The sequence below is a fragment of the Pseudonaja textilis genome, chromosome 2, assembly GCF_049901715.1.
Source record: "Pseudonaja textilis isolate UNSWEBS1 chromosome 2, rPseTex1.2, whole genome shotgun sequence".
NCBI lineage: Eukaryota > Metazoa > Chordata > Lepidosauria > Squamata > Elapidae > Pseudonaja > Pseudonaja textilis.
The window spans coordinates 246,904,422-246,920,325 of NC_141991.1; the positions used below are offsets into that span (position 1 = coordinate 246,904,422).

At 45.8% G+C, this 15,904-nt stretch overlaps 1 protein-coding gene across 1 annotated transcript in view; it reads left to right on the forward strand.

The window, feature by feature from the left end:
- The first annotated feature begins 4,780 nt into the window (after nucleotides 1-4,780).
- Nucleotides 4,781-15,904, forward strand: part of SMAD7 (SMAD family member 7) — a 51,699-nt gene continuing 40,575 nt past the window's right edge. Inside the window, exons 1-2 of the mRNA XM_026714868.2 lie at nucleotides 4,781-6,430; nucleotides 8,352-8,405. Of these exons, the coding sequence (XP_026570653.1) occupies nucleotides 5,710-6,430; nucleotides 8,352-8,405 (775 nt within the window). The 5' untranslated portion in view covers nucleotides 4,781-5,709. The remainder of the gene's footprint in view (nucleotides 6,431-8,351; nucleotides 8,406-15,904) is intronic.

Below are 15,904 nucleotides of genomic sequence, written 5' to 3' on the forward strand. Positions count from 1 at the left end.
TAACAGATAATCAGAGGCAACTTCTGTTCCATTGGTTGATTGCTCTCACTGTCAGAAAATTTCTCCTTATTTTCAGATTAAATCTCTCGTTCAGTTTCCATCCGTTATTCCTTGTCTGGCCTTACAGACACTTTAGAAAATAGCTTCCTCATATCTAGGGCAACCTCTGAGATATTGGAAGACTGCTATCATGTCTCCCTGGTCCTTCTCTTCACTAGACTAGCCAGGCCAAGTTCCTGCAACCGTTCTTCATGTATTAGCCTCCAGGTCCCTCATCATCCTGGTTGCTCTTCTCTGTACTTTTTCTAGAGTCTCAACATCCTTTTTATAGTGTGGTGACCAAAACTAGATGCAGTATTCTAGGTGTGGCCTTACTAAGCAGTAACCTTCCCCTGGAGTGGGGAGGGAATGGAGATTTTACAGTATCCTTCCCCTGCCACACCCACCCAGCCATGCCCACAGAACTGGTAGTAAAGAAATTTGAATCCCACCACTAAATAGGAGGGTTGGAGTCAACCTCACATTGGGAAGCAAGATATTTCAGAGGGCAAGACCAAGTGCAGAGAAGATCCTCTTCTTGGACTCTGCCAGCTGGAGGAATCGGGCTGACGGGACCCATAGCATGTCTTCTCCATGGCCAAAGCTGGGACAGGCCAGTCCCAGTGGGATGAGACAGTCCCTCAAGTAATCTGGACCCAGGCCATGAAGGGCTTTTAAGGTGATCACCAACACCTTAAGACTATATTTGGTGTTGTCAGAACTCCAAAGACCATTCTCTGGATCAAATGGAGCACAAGATCATTTCCCATTGAGTTCTAAGCATACATCTAGGATAACTCAGAACTGAAGATGGGAAGACTGAATTGGACTGTGGAAAGATTTTTTTCAGGAGACTTCTTTGGAATTGAAGGGTGGCATGGAATTGGAGAGACAACCCAATCTCAGAACGTTGAGCAAGAGATCTCCCAGCCATCTTCTACTACCCATCTCGCAATCTGTTGGCCACAAAGCTGAGGAAGAGCTAGATCCCTCTGCTCTATATCTCAACAGGCAAATGGATGTGAAAAACTCAGAGGAGTGTTTCCAGCAATGTCCTTCAAGCTTATTTGGGATCCTGACAACTTCCTAAACGCACTCACTGCATTCTCAGCAACCACAGATATACGTGGTTTCTTGTTGCTTCTTTCCTGAATGTTCAACTTCTCAGGCTACTAAATAAGAGGAGGAAGGTGTGTCCCATATATTCACCGCCTTGAATTATTTGTAAAACTAATAATATAAATAACATAAAAAATAAATAAACAAAACACCGGGATTTCCTGATAATCTCCCAATCAAATTCTAACCAGACGTGACTCTTGGGGGAGATACTACCATCTTGCTGGTTGAAGGAGGCACTGGGGTCACAGTTGTCTCTTTGGCTCTGGGTCTAAGGCAGTGCTTTTCAAACTTGGCAATTTTAGGATGGGTGGACTTCAACTCCCAGAGTTCCCCAGATGGAATTGTGGCAACTTTAAGATTCTCTTCAATCCTTAGCCAGTTTGAGAGAATTCTGGGAGTTGAAGTCTTAAAGTTGCTAAGTTTTAAAAACACTGGATTGGGGCCTCAGCAAGACTTGCCAGGATGTGAAGGGACAATTAATTCCAAACTGGATTGTGAAAGCATCTGCTGCAAGAAGGGGAAAAAAATTGCTCCATTTCAGGGCATGGAGGGGAAAAATGGACAGGTTAACAGAACCCAGAACAAATTCCCACAATCTCTCTATATTGCATGGTAATTTCTAAACCAGGGGTCTCCAACCTTGGCAACTTTAAGACCTGTGGACTTCAACTCCCAGAATTCACACCAACGTGCAGAATTCCGCAGCAACCTGATCTGGAGCGGATTAGAGATTCACGCATCGGATCCGAAGTTATGCCTACAATTTTAAAACCCCGTACCATAATATTTGGATTCATCTTCCAAGGTGCCACAAGAGACCCCGTTGCTGGATCGCCTCTGAACATACGTTTCAGTAATATTTTTTTATTTTCCTCATCAAGCAAGTGAACAAAAGCTGTTTTTTTTTTGAAACAAACAAACAAAAAGTAAATCAACTGGCCATAAAAGACAAAAAAAAAAAATTCTTCCGCATTTATTAGACGTTTATTAGACTTATTCAAAGGTTACTAAGGCTCTGCAAAAACTTTTTCAGTTTTTTTTTTCCACCTCATCCATCGTGACATTCTTAATAGAACAAAAAGTGGACAAAAGCAAAGCAAATTGAGGGGTGTGTGCCTAGAACAGGGGTCACCAACCTTTCGGACCTCAGGGACCACTAAATTCATAATTTTAAATCCCATGGACCACTAATATGAATTTTAAAAATGACAAATAGTATTTAGTGCAATATTATTTTTGTTAGTTGCGAAGTCGTGTACGACCCATCGCAACCCCCAATGGATAACTGTTCCTCCAGGCCTTCCTGTCCAATACCATCCTCTGGAGTCCATTTAAGCTCATTAGTGCAATATAAAAAATGCACATAATTTTTCTGCAGACCACCAACATTTTCTCATGGACCACCACAGACCACTGGTTGGTAACCTCTGGTCTAGAGTCCCAGGGGTCTCCAACCTTGTCAACTTTAAGCTTGGAGGACTTCAACTCCCAGAATTCCTGAGCTAACATGACTGGAGGAGGAATTCTGGGAGTTGAAGTCCATAAGCCTTAAAGCTGTCAAGTTTGAAGACCCCTGAACTAACTTATTTGGTAATAGATAACCCAAGGTTTACTTTGATGATCTCTATAGGGGAAGGAGACTTCCCATTGGAACCTCAAGGGATCTTCATCTCACTTGTGCTTATTTCTCTCAGTCCAGTTCTTCTGTCTTGATCTCTGTTTGCTGTTGAGGAACTTTCCATTCCCAAACATTTGTGCTTGGAATATGAATGTATGTACCAAATATGAATGTATGTACCAAAAAAAAAAGAAAAGGCATAACTTTCTCACATCTTTGATAGCTTTATCGGTCAAGTGGTGCTCCTGTAGTTTTACCTCACAAATAGAGAGGCAGGGTTCGCCTGACAGAGAATGGGCTGGCTCAGTGTGGATTTGAACCTGATTTCCCAGGGGTCTCCAACCTTGACAACTTTAAGACTTGTGGACTTCAACTCCCAGAATTCCCCAGCCAGCCAAGGTTGAAGACCCCTGTCCTTGATCAAGGGTCTTCAAACTTGGCAACTTTAAGCCCGGAGGACTTCAACTCCCAGAATTCCTGAGCTAACATGACTGGAGGAGGAATTATGGGAGTTGAAGTCCACAAGCCTTAAAACTGTCAAGTTTGAAGACTCTTGTCCTAGACTCACATTTTAGCTGTTAAATTGGTTTACAGATGAGTAGGAAGAAAAGAGATAGTATCCATTTAGTTGTCTCTGACTCTTGGCGATACTGTGGATCAGGTCTCCAAACTTGGGTAGCTGGCTGGGGAATTCTGGGAGTTGAAGTCCTCCAGGCTTAAAATTGCCACGGTTGGAAATCCTTGGACTCTAGAAACGACCAGCGAAACCCACTCACCCCCTTCGGGGATTTCTACTTTTAATACGCGTCTCTTCGGGTTCCCCCTCCCCTCTCTCCTAGGGACTTTTCTTCCTTCAATCTTTCCGAGTCCGACGGCTTCCCTCCCCCTCCCCCTCCGCCTTCTCAGGAATTGCAAGGAAGGGAGGGGGGGGGGGGAAGCTTTCAGAAACTCGACGCCGTCTTCGCGCAAGACAGCCTCTTTTTTTTTTTTTTAATCAAAAAGCGACAGGGTGTCTAGACGCCCACGTGACCAGCGCGAGGGGGAGGGAGGGGGAGGAGGAGGCGGGGCCGGGGAGCGCCGCTGCACAGTCTGCGAGCGAGCCCGGCAGGCAGGCGGGTGGACAGACGGACGGGCGGGGAGGGGTAGGCGCGGCCCGGGCTGGCTCTCAGGAAAAGAGGCCGAGGTTGGCTGGAGGGAGTAGGGGGGAGGGCGGCTGGGTGCGGAGCCAGACAAGCAAGAGAGGCAAATCGTCCGCGTCCCTCCCTCCCCCCGTGCGCCCTTTTGTCCCCTCACCTTGCGATTCCCAAAACTCGCCTGAGCAACCCCCCCCACTCTGCCCCACTTAATGGTTTCTTCCCCCTGCCGCCCCCCCCCACTTGCAAGAAAGACCAGGGGCTGCTCCATTGCAAGCATCGCCCACCACTCAAATCCTGAGGGGATTTTATTTTATTTTTTTTAAAAAAAGGAAGGGGGGAGAGAGAAAGAGAAGTAAAAGAGACCTGGTGGTCGTGCAAAGCACCTTGGTGGGGAGGGGGAGGAAGGCGAGCCAGAAAGTCAGGAGTGGGGAAAGGGGGGGGAGGGCGGAGGAGGGAAAGAAAAAGGGCCAGGCGAAAGGAGAGAGGGGGGTTTCCTTCCCTCCCTTCTTTCCCCCCTCTCGACGCCCGCAATCCTTCCTCTTCTTCCATTCCGCCGGGCGGGAGCGCGCGCCTCCCTCTCCTCCTCCTCTGCCCCCCGCCCCGTCTGCACAAACTGGACGGAGGAGGAGGCGGGCGAGCGAGCTAAGCCGAGAGCCGGCGCTGGGCTGGGAAGGAAGGAAGGAAGGAGAAGGAGCTGAGCCCGGGCACTGCAGCGCTGCCTAAGGGCTGCCCAAGACCCTAGTTGGTCCGTCCCCGGCCCGGGTCCTTTGGACGCCCCGCTCCGCCTTCCCCTCCTCCTCCTCCTCCTCCTCCTCCTCTTGCTGCTGCTGCTGCTGCTGCTGCTGCTTCTGGGGCTGCCGGCAGTGAGACGCGCGGAGGGGCGGAGAGAGCGAGAGAACTGCAAGAGGAGAAGGAGGAGGAGGAGATCGCCGCGCTTCCAGCCTCTCCTCGCCTCGCCTCTCTCTCTCTCTCTCTCTCTCCCTCTCCGTCTACGGGCGAGGAAACAAAACAAGCCGCGGCTCCGTCCGGCGAGTCGGGAGGGAGATCAAAGCGGCCGGGCGAAGGAGTCCCGAGGGAGCCGGCGACTTCCGAGGGCCGAAGAAGAAGAAGAGGAGGAGGAGGAAGAAGAGGAAGGGGCACGCGCGCCCACCCCCGCCTTCCTCGGAGGAGGAGGAGAGACCCCGACGGGCTGCTAAGGCGGCGGGGGCTCCGGCCGGAGACGCTTCACAAGCCTGGCCGTTGGATAACCGGGCGCTAAGGGGCTCTGTCTTTTTTGGGGGTGGGGGGTGTGAAACAGGTAGATTTGGCCTCGATCTCCAAGATCTCGGACCTCTCGGACTTCTTTTTTTCTTTTGCTTGGGTGTTTTCTTTTTTTTTCTTCCTCCCCCCCCCGCCGATCCGGGTTTTTGGATCTCCCTGGATCGCCGCCGAGGATCTAACTAAGCCTCGCTTGAGGAGGAGGAGGAGGAGGAGGGGGGTTACCGGGAAGGATCCCGGAGGAAAAGCCCCGCCGGGCGGCGAATCGGACCCTCCTTCTCCGCTTCGGTTTTTGGCGACCACCCCACCCCCGGAGCAGAGGCGTCCGCCGGGTTTGGCATGCCCGTTTTCCCCGGGCGGGCGGATCGCGGGCTTCCCCGCCGCCGCCGCTGCTGCGTTTGGGGGTCTGCTGCTGCTCCCGCTCCCCCCTTTCCATAACCTGGAAGCCCTCCGAGGAGGCGGCTTGGAGGAAGGGAAGGGGAGCCTGGGCCGGCGCAGCCTTCCCAGCCGAGCCTGGGCTTAAAGAGAGACCGGCGCATGCTGCACTTCGCTTTGGGTCTCGCTCCAGCAGCAGCCGCCGCCGCGCCGTCGTCTCCTTCTCCGGAGCCCCCCGGTTCCCTCTTCCTCCCGACCATTTCAGGCTCCTTCTCCTGGCTGCCTGGACTCGGGTCCCGACTCCTTCATGACTTGCGGACGACATGCCCGTTTTTTAGCCGGGGAACCTTCTTCTCGTCCCGCATGTTCAGGACCAAACGATCGGTGCTCGTCCGAAGACTCTGGCGGAGCCGGGCGCCCGGCGGGGAGGAAAACGCCGGCGAGGTCGCCGAAGGCGCTGCGGACGGACGGCCTCATGGGGCCGGCGGCGGCGGAGGAGGAGGAGGCGGGAGCCGGATTTGCTGCCTGGGCAAGCCGGCGGGGAAAGCGGCCAAGGCGCACGGCGGATCGGAGGCTGAACTGAAAGCCCTGGCCCACTTGGTGCTGAAGCGGCTGAAGGAGAAGCACCTGGAGGTCCTGCTCCAAGCCGTCGAATCCCGTGGGGGCACCCGGACCTCGTGCCTCCTGCTGCCCACCAAGGTGGACTCCAAACTGGGCCAGCATTGGTACTCTCTCCCGCTGCTCCTCTGCAAAATCTTCCGATGGCCCGATCTCCGGCCTGGCTCGGAAGTCAAGCGGCTTTGTGGCTGTGAATCTTACGGGAAAACTCACCTGGACTTAGCCTGCTGCAACCCTTATCACCTGAGCAGACTCTGCGAGCTAGGTACGTGCGGAGCAGCGAAAAAAAAAAAAAAGAAGAAGCCGGACTTGCATCGGGCCGGCTTCCCGCCTCCTCCCCTTTCCTAACCCCTGCCTCTCCCCCCCCACCCAAAATGCCCGCAGTTTGCAAAACAAAGCTTTCACCCTCTTTGAGGTTTTTTGGGGGCGGGGGGCGCACGCTGCTTTGATTGGAAACTTCCTCTGGGTCCCTCTTGGTTGAGATATGGGGATCTAACCTTAGGGAATTCAGGTGAACCGGCCTGAGATGCGAGGGGATCCTATCCTTTAATCTCTTGCACCTGCATCACTTTAGAAGGAGAATAGGTTAGGGAGATCCAGTTTGGGATGTGAGTATTGTGCCAGCCAGATCCTCTGTGTGTGTGTGTGTGTGTGTGTGTGTCTGCGTTCCCCATCACCTCTCTGGAGGGGAAGGGAAGTAGAAAATTAAACCTATCTCCCCAAAGAGGCTTTTAATGTCGTTTTTTTTTTAAAAAAAAAAAATATTCCCAGTGGAATTTTGCAAAGGGGGACAGGCTTGACTTTTAGGTCCCTTCTGAACATTTGCATTTGGATCCTTTTGTGGGTGCATTAAACAAAAAAACAAAAAAAAGACCCAATTGCCTTTTGGAAAAGCAGTTTTGGGACAACCATGACCCTAGATGTGTGTGCGTGCGCGTGTGCGTGCTCATTTAAAGTTCCTGGGTAGGAGGAGGGGAGGAATGGATGAAGACTGCAACTTTTACCTGTTAGGGTTCTTTTCAGGGAAGAAATGTTTCCGAATATTGACAGTAAAATATTTTTAAAAGGGGTGGTGCAACCAGGGGCAGGCAGGCAACTGCAGTGTTTTGTGCAAAAAAAAAAAGCCCAGGGTGTATGTAATTTAAAAATAAAATTAAATCTGAAGGCTTTTTGCAAAAAAAAAAAAAATCCCTTCCAGCATTTTCTAGTTTTAATACACAAATCTTGCCATTTTAGCAAAAGCCTTCCAACCCCTTGGCTGGCTGGCTGGCTGGCTCCTTGCATCTTCAGTGCCCTCCCGCCTCTTGGGCCTCTCTTGCCTCAAAACTATAAAAGCTAACACATAATTTCCAGGCCTTCAAACTTGTTTGCTTTTCTCCTCTTTGCCAAGTGTGCCTTTAAGTTTTCCACCATTGGCTAAAATAAAATAAAATTTTAAAAAAGCGGGGGGGAAGTGGTGTTTGCGTGGGATAGAGAGAAGAAAGACAATCTCCCCACAGCACGATTGAAATTGCAAAGGGTCTTCTGTTTTTTTCCCCCCTTCCCTTTTTTTTTTAAAGGGGGGGTGGGATTAAGTTCATGATCTGTAAAGGAGAGGCTTGCTTTGGTAGGTTTAAACCCCATTAGTGGGCAGCCTTGCCTCTTCCCCCCCCCCCAAACCCCCATCACCACCAAACTAAAGCCTTTAGCCCACCCTCTCTTCCTTCCTTCCCCCTTTTGCAAAGGTTTTTTTTTGGGGGGTGGGGGTAGGCAGGGAGAACAATGCATCTGTATTGGGTGCCTCCCCCGTTATTTCTCCCCCTCCTGCCCTGCCCTGCCCTCCCATTTTTTTTTTTTTTTGGGGTGGGTTAAATTGCATTTGCAAGTGAGCTGGTTGGGATTATCGGGAGCGCTGGATCAATGGGCGATTTCCAGGACTGGAGCGCTTGGGTACAGCCAGAAAAAGCCCCTGCCGAGACAGCTACGGGAGCAGAGATAGCGCAAGAGCTGGCGCCAGTGAGGCCCCTTTGTTTATCTGGCGGTTAAATATCAAGGCAGTTACCGCCAAGTTGCCCTGCCTCCAAGCGCCAGGCTAAGACAAACAGTTTTGTTACAAGAATGCCTCTCTTATCATAAGTTCCTATCTCTCCCCCCTCCCTCCCTTCTCATGGCTCTGGTTTTATTTTCTCTGTACTTTTCTATTGCAGAGTCTCCCCCTCCTCCTTACTCCAGATACCCAATGGATTTTTTCAAACCAACAGGTAAGTAGAATGGATTTTTTAAACTAAGTAAAACTTAAATGTTGAGTGGGAAGTTTTTCTTTATTCATTTCTTTCTTTCTTTCTTTCTTTCTTTCTTTCTTTCTTTCTTTCTTTCTTTCTTTCTTTCTCTCTCTCTCTCTCTCTCTCTCTTTCTCTCTCTTTCTCTCTCTTTCCTCCCTTATTCCAAACCCTTGATTTTTTATGACTGTATTGCTGCTGCTGTTTTGCTCTTTTTAGCTCTTAATTTGCTGTGGGTTTGCCCAGTTAATCGGAAGGATTTCCCATTGCAATAAGTGAGCTTGACTCCTGAATAAAAGGGCTGTCTGAGTTCTTTTTTACAAGGGCTGTTTTTGTAGATTCCTGTTTACTGCAACAAATCCATGTTCTAAAGAGCTCATGCCTGGGTCTATAGATATAGGATTGCAGTCAAAGTTTATAAATTCTAGGAGTTAAGTTGGATTTTGTAGATGTGTCTTTGGTGCTATTCTTTTTTTTTTTTTTAGTTTAACCAGGTCCTCTTGAGATGCAATAAGGCATCTGCACTTTTATATGGCCTTTTACAGTTGGAAGGAACCTCAAAAGATCATCTAGTTCAGCCTTCTGCACTATGCAGAGGAATTGTTTAAATCATCTATGAGGATTTCTGGCTGTTTACTTAGAAGTAAGCTCAGATGCTCTGTCAAGTTAGGTGACTCAGTAGGATTGTATCTGGGACCTTCAGACTCTTCCTTTGGAAAATGAAAAGAAAATTCATAATCGATTAAGATACAAAATGAAAGTTCATAGCTTCCTGTCAACTTTATTTTTATAATATCTGGAACAATTGGAATGTTTTAATTTAAAAAAAAAAAGACTAATCCTAGAAGTGAACTTTCAGGTAAGCAGGCTTTCCTGAAACGTTCTGTTTTGCATTACATTGGGCCCAAATAAAGTATTTAAAAAAAAAAATGCAAAGAGGCACGCGGATGTTTTTAGCACAGTTTGCTCGGCATGCTTGTTGCTTGTAATTGAGTGGCAAACTGCCAAGGTAGAAGCCCGTTTGAGGCTGGCACCAAGCGCTCTTGCGGTTGTCTGCATAAACTTTTGGCTGGCAGCAGGCTCACCCTCTGCTAGATAAATAGGCTGGCATTGTGGAAAAGAGGGAGAGAGAGTGGGGGGGGGGAAACACCAGAAATGTGGATGCAGTCAAAGGGAGGAGAAATAAAATTCCACAAAGCCACTTCATATCTCTTCTGACAATTAATGGAGCAAAAATAGAGATTACAGAGAGGTTGTCTGCACTGATTACACCCTAATGTTAGGGAAAGGCGGTAAGTTGGGCATGGCTCAGAAAGATCCTCTTACAAACTCACCTACCTTTCTCATCCTTACTCATCCCCCTCAAAAAAAAGGACAACGATTGCTTTGTTCTCAGAATCTGATTAAGCTTGCCCAATTTAAATGTCGTCCTTGAAAAACATTGGGTGACCCGTCTTTGATACTATTGTATGTACATTGTGAGTTCTTTGGCATAAGGGACCATGCTGAGGAAGGATATGAGAACTGGGACTGCCTCTGCCAAGTTTATCCAGTAGGAAGGTTGGAAGATTACAGTTAGATGAAACAGCTTGAAAAGGAAGTGTTGATCTGTCCTAAGAAACAAGTTAGGGGTTATCAAGTTCCCAACGATTGGTCACATTGTTGTATGACCAGAAAAAGGATCCAGAAATGAGGTAATGCGCTCCGGGGATGAGCTAATTTTCTTGACAAGTTGGGATTAGGAAAAATGGCGATGTTTATTGAATGCAGGAAGTCCTCAATTTATGACCGTAATTGACCCCGAAATTGCTAAGTGAGAAATGTGTTAAAGTGAGTTATATTTATATAATTTATATTTTGCAACTGTCATAAGTATGAGTCAGTTGCCAAGCCTCGCAGCTGAGAGGATGCTGTAACAGTCGTAAGTGTGAAAAAGGGTCATAAGTCAACATTTTTTCAGTGCCGTTGCAACTTTGAATGGTCACTAAACAAATTGTTGTAAGTGAATTGTAAGTCGAGGACTGTCTGCATTGGGTGGTAATTTTGGTAGCTGTAGGAGCCATCTTGAATGCATCGATTGGGGGAACAAGTTTATTTCCATCCCTTTATTTTCTTTAAAAGGAGGTGAGTGGGTAGCATTTATTCTGTTGGTCAGTTGCACAAAGTCTTTTAATGTATCTTGCCAAGGTGTCAATTGAGTTTTGCAGAATGGAGTTTCACAAACTCTACTGTATACATCCTCACTGGGACTTCTTGACGGCCTTGATCTCATGGCCTGTTGTGACATTTCCATGTTGTAGATGAGTCCTCAAGATCTGGCTTAGATATACCATTTATCCATGCTTCCCTTCTCACCCCCTTGTGAAATGAGATTGCTTGCAAACAATTATATGTGGGTTAGCATCTTGCGGCCTACAGGATTATGGAGAGAGGTGAACAGGTAACCGAAGATGGGAGATTTTAAAGCCAGACAGGCCTAAATATAGCAAAGGCAGTTGCTGCTAGACTACAGTTCCCAGCATCCTCGTCATTGGCAGTGTTTGCAAGAGTTGTAGTTCATTAAGACAGCTGATCTTGAAACAAGTTTGTGATATGTGTTTACTGTACACTGTTGTGGCCTTGTGAACTTTCTGTTGTGACTTGGGCAGGAGAAGTGTTGCAGTTGATCAAGCAACTCTGCCTCAGGGATTGGAAGATCTGGATCTTCTGGTAATTCCTTGTGTGATTTAACAGTAGATCACAAAGAATTTCTGGCTAGCTATAGCAACAAGGCTGCTGTGATGAAGAGAATTTGGGGAGGAGATTTCTGTGTTTGTGTGAGAGAGGCAAAGGATACCGATTTTTAATTTTGAGGCACTCGAGGAGGTACCTTGTCCTGATTGGATTCACACGTCGTGGTTTGCTAAAAAGTAGGATTTATTGCATTAATCACAGTTGACTGAGATTCACCCCACAGCTGAAACGAAATGAATGCAAAGCAAGAGAAGAGGTCAAGTTCTCCTTATGCTGAGCTACTACTGGTAGGTGGTCTTGGGGAATCTTCTATGTAAAAATCTGTGTAGATTCCTTAAGGTTCCACCTAAATTGAGCTGAGGGCCATCTAAGATCAGATGGTATCCCTGCAACTAACTCCAAGGGTCTTCAAACTTGGCAAGTTTAAGACTTCAACTCCCAGAATTCCTGAGCTAACGTAACTGAAGGAGGAATTCTGGGAGTTGAAGTCCACAAGACTTAAAGCTGTCAAGTTTGAAGACAACTGAACCTAACTTATTTGGTAATGGATAACCCAAGGTTTACTTCGATGAGCTCTGCAGGGGAAAGAGACGGGAACCTCAAGGGATCTTCATCTCATCTTGTGCTTCTTTCCCCTCTGTCCAGTTCTTCTGTCTTGATCTCTGTTGGCTGCTGAGGAACTTTCCAATCCCAAACATTTGTGCTTGGAATATGAAATATGAATGTATGAAAATATACCAAAAAAGGCATAACTTTCTCACATCTTTGATAGCTTTATCGGTCAAGTGGTGCTCCTGTAGTTTTTGCCTCACAAATAGAGAGGCAGGGCACGCCTGACAGAGAATGGGCTGGCTCAGGGTTGCCTAGACCCACATTTTAGCTGTTATATTGGTTTACAGATGAGTAGGAGGAGGAAAAGGGATATTATCCATTTAGTTGTGTCTGACTCTTGGCGATACTATGGGCCAGGTTTCCCCACATCAGAGGTCTCCAAACTTGGCAACTTTAAGACTTGTGGACTTCAACTCCCAGAATTCTCCAGCTGGCTGGAGAATTCTGGGAGTTGAAGTCCACAAGTCTTAAAAGTTGCCAAGTTTGGGGATCCTTGCCCCACATCTTCAGCTTTTGCGCTACTATGAGTTTTTCTATGCTCTGGCTGGGCCCCCTTTGATGATGTCCAGCCAAAGTGTTCTTGGGCGGCCTAGTACTGCCAACTCTTCCAAACCTCGTTTCTTTCTCCAGTCAGTTCCTTCCCATGATATGGCCAACATTGAGATGCAATTTTGTGATTTTTCCTTCTAGTGACATATCTGGTGTATCTCCATTACTTGTTTGTTAGTCACCTTTGCTGTCCAAGGCCTACATGTAAAAGTGGTTAAAACTTTGGAGGTTTTAAGGAATACCTTTCTTTCCCCCCCCCACCCCCGGCCCTTTTTTTTTTAGCAACAGTTGTCTCTGAACAGACATTTGAAAAGTGTGGCCAGTAGCCAGTCACACTGAGGAAAAATAATAGCAGAAGGGGGCTATCCATTTTTGTTTGTGGTAAAGATGCTAGGATAAAATCTAGGAGCAGGTGTTTAAACCTCCCTCCTGCTTCTCAACTTAGAGAGCAATATTTATTCAGTAATGAATGGTGCGTGTAAACAGTCAAAAGAAACCACAAACCTTGACAATGCCGGGTTGTTGTTGTTTTTTTTTTTTGAAAGGAAAAGTTCTGCATATTGGCTAATGGGAAGTGATTAATAGAGCCAGTCGGAAGTGTAAAAAAAAGCAAAGAAGCGTCCGGAGGACTCTTTCTCTTCCTCAAAACCCATTTGGCAGTGGAGCCCTGAATAGGAGACAAAAATAATTCATAAGTCTGTCACTGCAGGTGGCTATTATAACCTCTGACTCTCATCAAACTTCCTGTTTAATCAAGGCCATTGTGAGGAGAGCGAGTAAGGAAATTGTCTGTCTTTATTCTCTTGCAAATTTTGCAAGGGGGTCTCACTTTTTCCACCCTGGGTGCTTGAAACCCAAAGTGTGTTGCTAAAGAAATGGTTTGAATTCAGAGGAACAGTTTTCCTTTTTCCCCGCATGGGAAGAATTCTGGTTGGTGTAGTAGTTAAGACTGTTTTGAAGATTCAAAGTTCATTTCCGGAGCCGTTTTTTCTTTTTTTTATAGAGCACTATATTAACCATATGGAGGAAGAGCTCTTCCAAGGCTGTATCAATGAAGGCCTGTAGCAGTTAGCTCACACGTTTTTAACTATGCCCGACACCAGTTATGTCCAAATGGTGTGGATTTAATCAACTCATTGATGCAAAAGTAGCATTTGGTGTGCGTCAAAAGTGAACATGGAGGAAAAAAGTTAAGATTTCTAAGAGGGAGAGACGTTGAGGGGGTTTCAGAAAAGGCAAAGCTGTGGCTGCAATCAAAGCTGGCCTTTTGATTTTCTTTTTGGAAAGATAGCTTTTGAAGACCCTTGATTTCCAGAACTTCAGAAGCGGACACATAGCAAATCTGAAAAATTGTTGAGGTGTTATATTATTTTCAAGACAGGGCATTTGAACCCCATTGTGCAGCTACGCTCTTGAGCTTAGCAGTTCCAAACTTTCAAACATTGTTTCTCAATTTCAGGGATTTTAAGATGTGCGGATTTCATGGCTGGCTGGGGAATTCTGGAAGTCCACATACCTTAAAGTTGCGGAAGTTGAGAAACAGTGTTTTAAAGTAAATGCATTTGTGACTTCATGTGTGCATGAGATTATTATTTACCTCTCTCTTTCTTTCTCTGTCTCTCTCATCTATCTACTATCTGTCTCTCTCTGTCTCTCTCTCTCTCTCTCTCTCTCTCTCTCTCTCTCTATATATATATATATATATATATATATATATATCTATCTCTCTCTCTCTCTCTCTCTCTCTCTCTGTCTGTCTATCTATCTATGTATCTATCTATATCTCACATTCTGGAGAATTCTCAATTCTTGCCCTTTTTTCCTTCTTCCCTATTTCTCCCATCTAAAGAAGGATTTATTTGACTGAAGGGTTTATTTGATACCATATTGCAGAGAATCTTAATTCTTCTCAGTCTGTTCTCAACATCCTGGCACAAGATCCCCTTTCTGTCAGGAATGTTTTTAGATGAAGTGTTGAGTGAAGCGTTAGTCACTCTAAATGCTTTATACAGGATGACTTCTTGTGGACTCTAAGAAAGCCATAACACTTAATTTAAGTAGTTTAATATTAGCAACTGTGGAGTCTAAACATGATCCTTTTTCAGATACCAATAAAGGACTGTCCAATGATTAAATCAGGAAAATTTTTGTGAAAGATGGCCTCATCTGTCTGTAGCCATAAGTCACTTTTTTCGGTGCTATTGTAACTTTGAACCGTCACTAAACAAAATTCTTGTAAATCAAGGACTATCTTGGTTGGAGGTTACTTTTTGCGTCTGAAAGCAAGAAAAGCATTAAAATTAGAAGTTGCATACTAGATTTAATTCTGCTTGCTGTAAGCCGATAATGAACCCATTGAATTAAGTCAAAATTGACATTGTTTTGGCAATTATTCTTTACTAAAATAGGCCTTCACCTCACTGATGATAGTTGTTGTTTCGCCATCACTACAAAATCCTGTTCTTGAAATGGCAACTGGAGGACACCTCTTCCCAATAACCTGCTCTTGTGAGATAGATAAACATGAGGTATTTCCCCCAGGTCGGGGTGTTCTAAAACCTTTTAAAAGAGCTTGTAAAATCTCAGAATAATCGAATATAATATTCAGTTAAAATAGTGTGCAATAAAAATAGTTTTTTTTTAAAGACAAGAGAAGTAAAACAAGATGGTAAATTATTATAACTATGTGCAGATGACCAAAAAGATACCAGTGTGGTCTTCTTGAAAGGGACTGAGAGACAAATTGATGCAGGTATTCCACATTATTGTTGTGCATTTCTATTTTCCTCATGATGGGTGAAATCTTATCATGCTGTTACCTCATGTTTTCACTTTCGCTGTTTTCACCTTGATGGTTTGGGGTGTTTTCACTGGTTTCACTTCGATGCGAAAGCTGATTGTTAAAAGCTGAACTAGCACGCTGTTTACTCATGTGTAAAGCTGCCTTATCTGGCTGCTAAATTCTGGTCAAAAACCAGGGCAAAGCAAGAGACACAACACCATTATTATTATTTGCTTCTATCTAGTGATCTACAGATCTTGCAGCCTAAATTTTAATAGATCTGCTTAGGTGAAAATCCTCTGTATCATTAGGATCTGTCCTAGCGGATTTAACCATGTGAGTCATCGGTTGATGGTTCTTCAAGGCATTCAGAATAAGTACTCTTAATTGATTTCATGTAAAGTTGCATATGTAAAACCTAAGTTAAGACTTTTATATTTGATTTTGATTTACTGATTTGCCCTTTCCATGCAAATCAGGAACCTTAAACCCAAAGCAAATCCTCATATTGGGGCAGAAGTGATAGGTAGTCCTTGACTTACAACCATTCATTTAATAACTATTCAAAGTTACAACGTCATTGAAAAAAGTTGACGCATGACTGGTCATTTGCACTTAGGACTGACTATTCCAGCAATCCCAGGTGATCAAAATTGGGTGCTGGGCAACCCAAGTCACAAAAGATGATCACATGGCCCTGGGTCACTGTAACCGTCATAAATACGAGTCAGGTGCCAAGCATCCAAATTTTGATCATATGATCATGGGGGAAGCAGCAACGGTCGTGTGAAAAACGGTCCTAAGT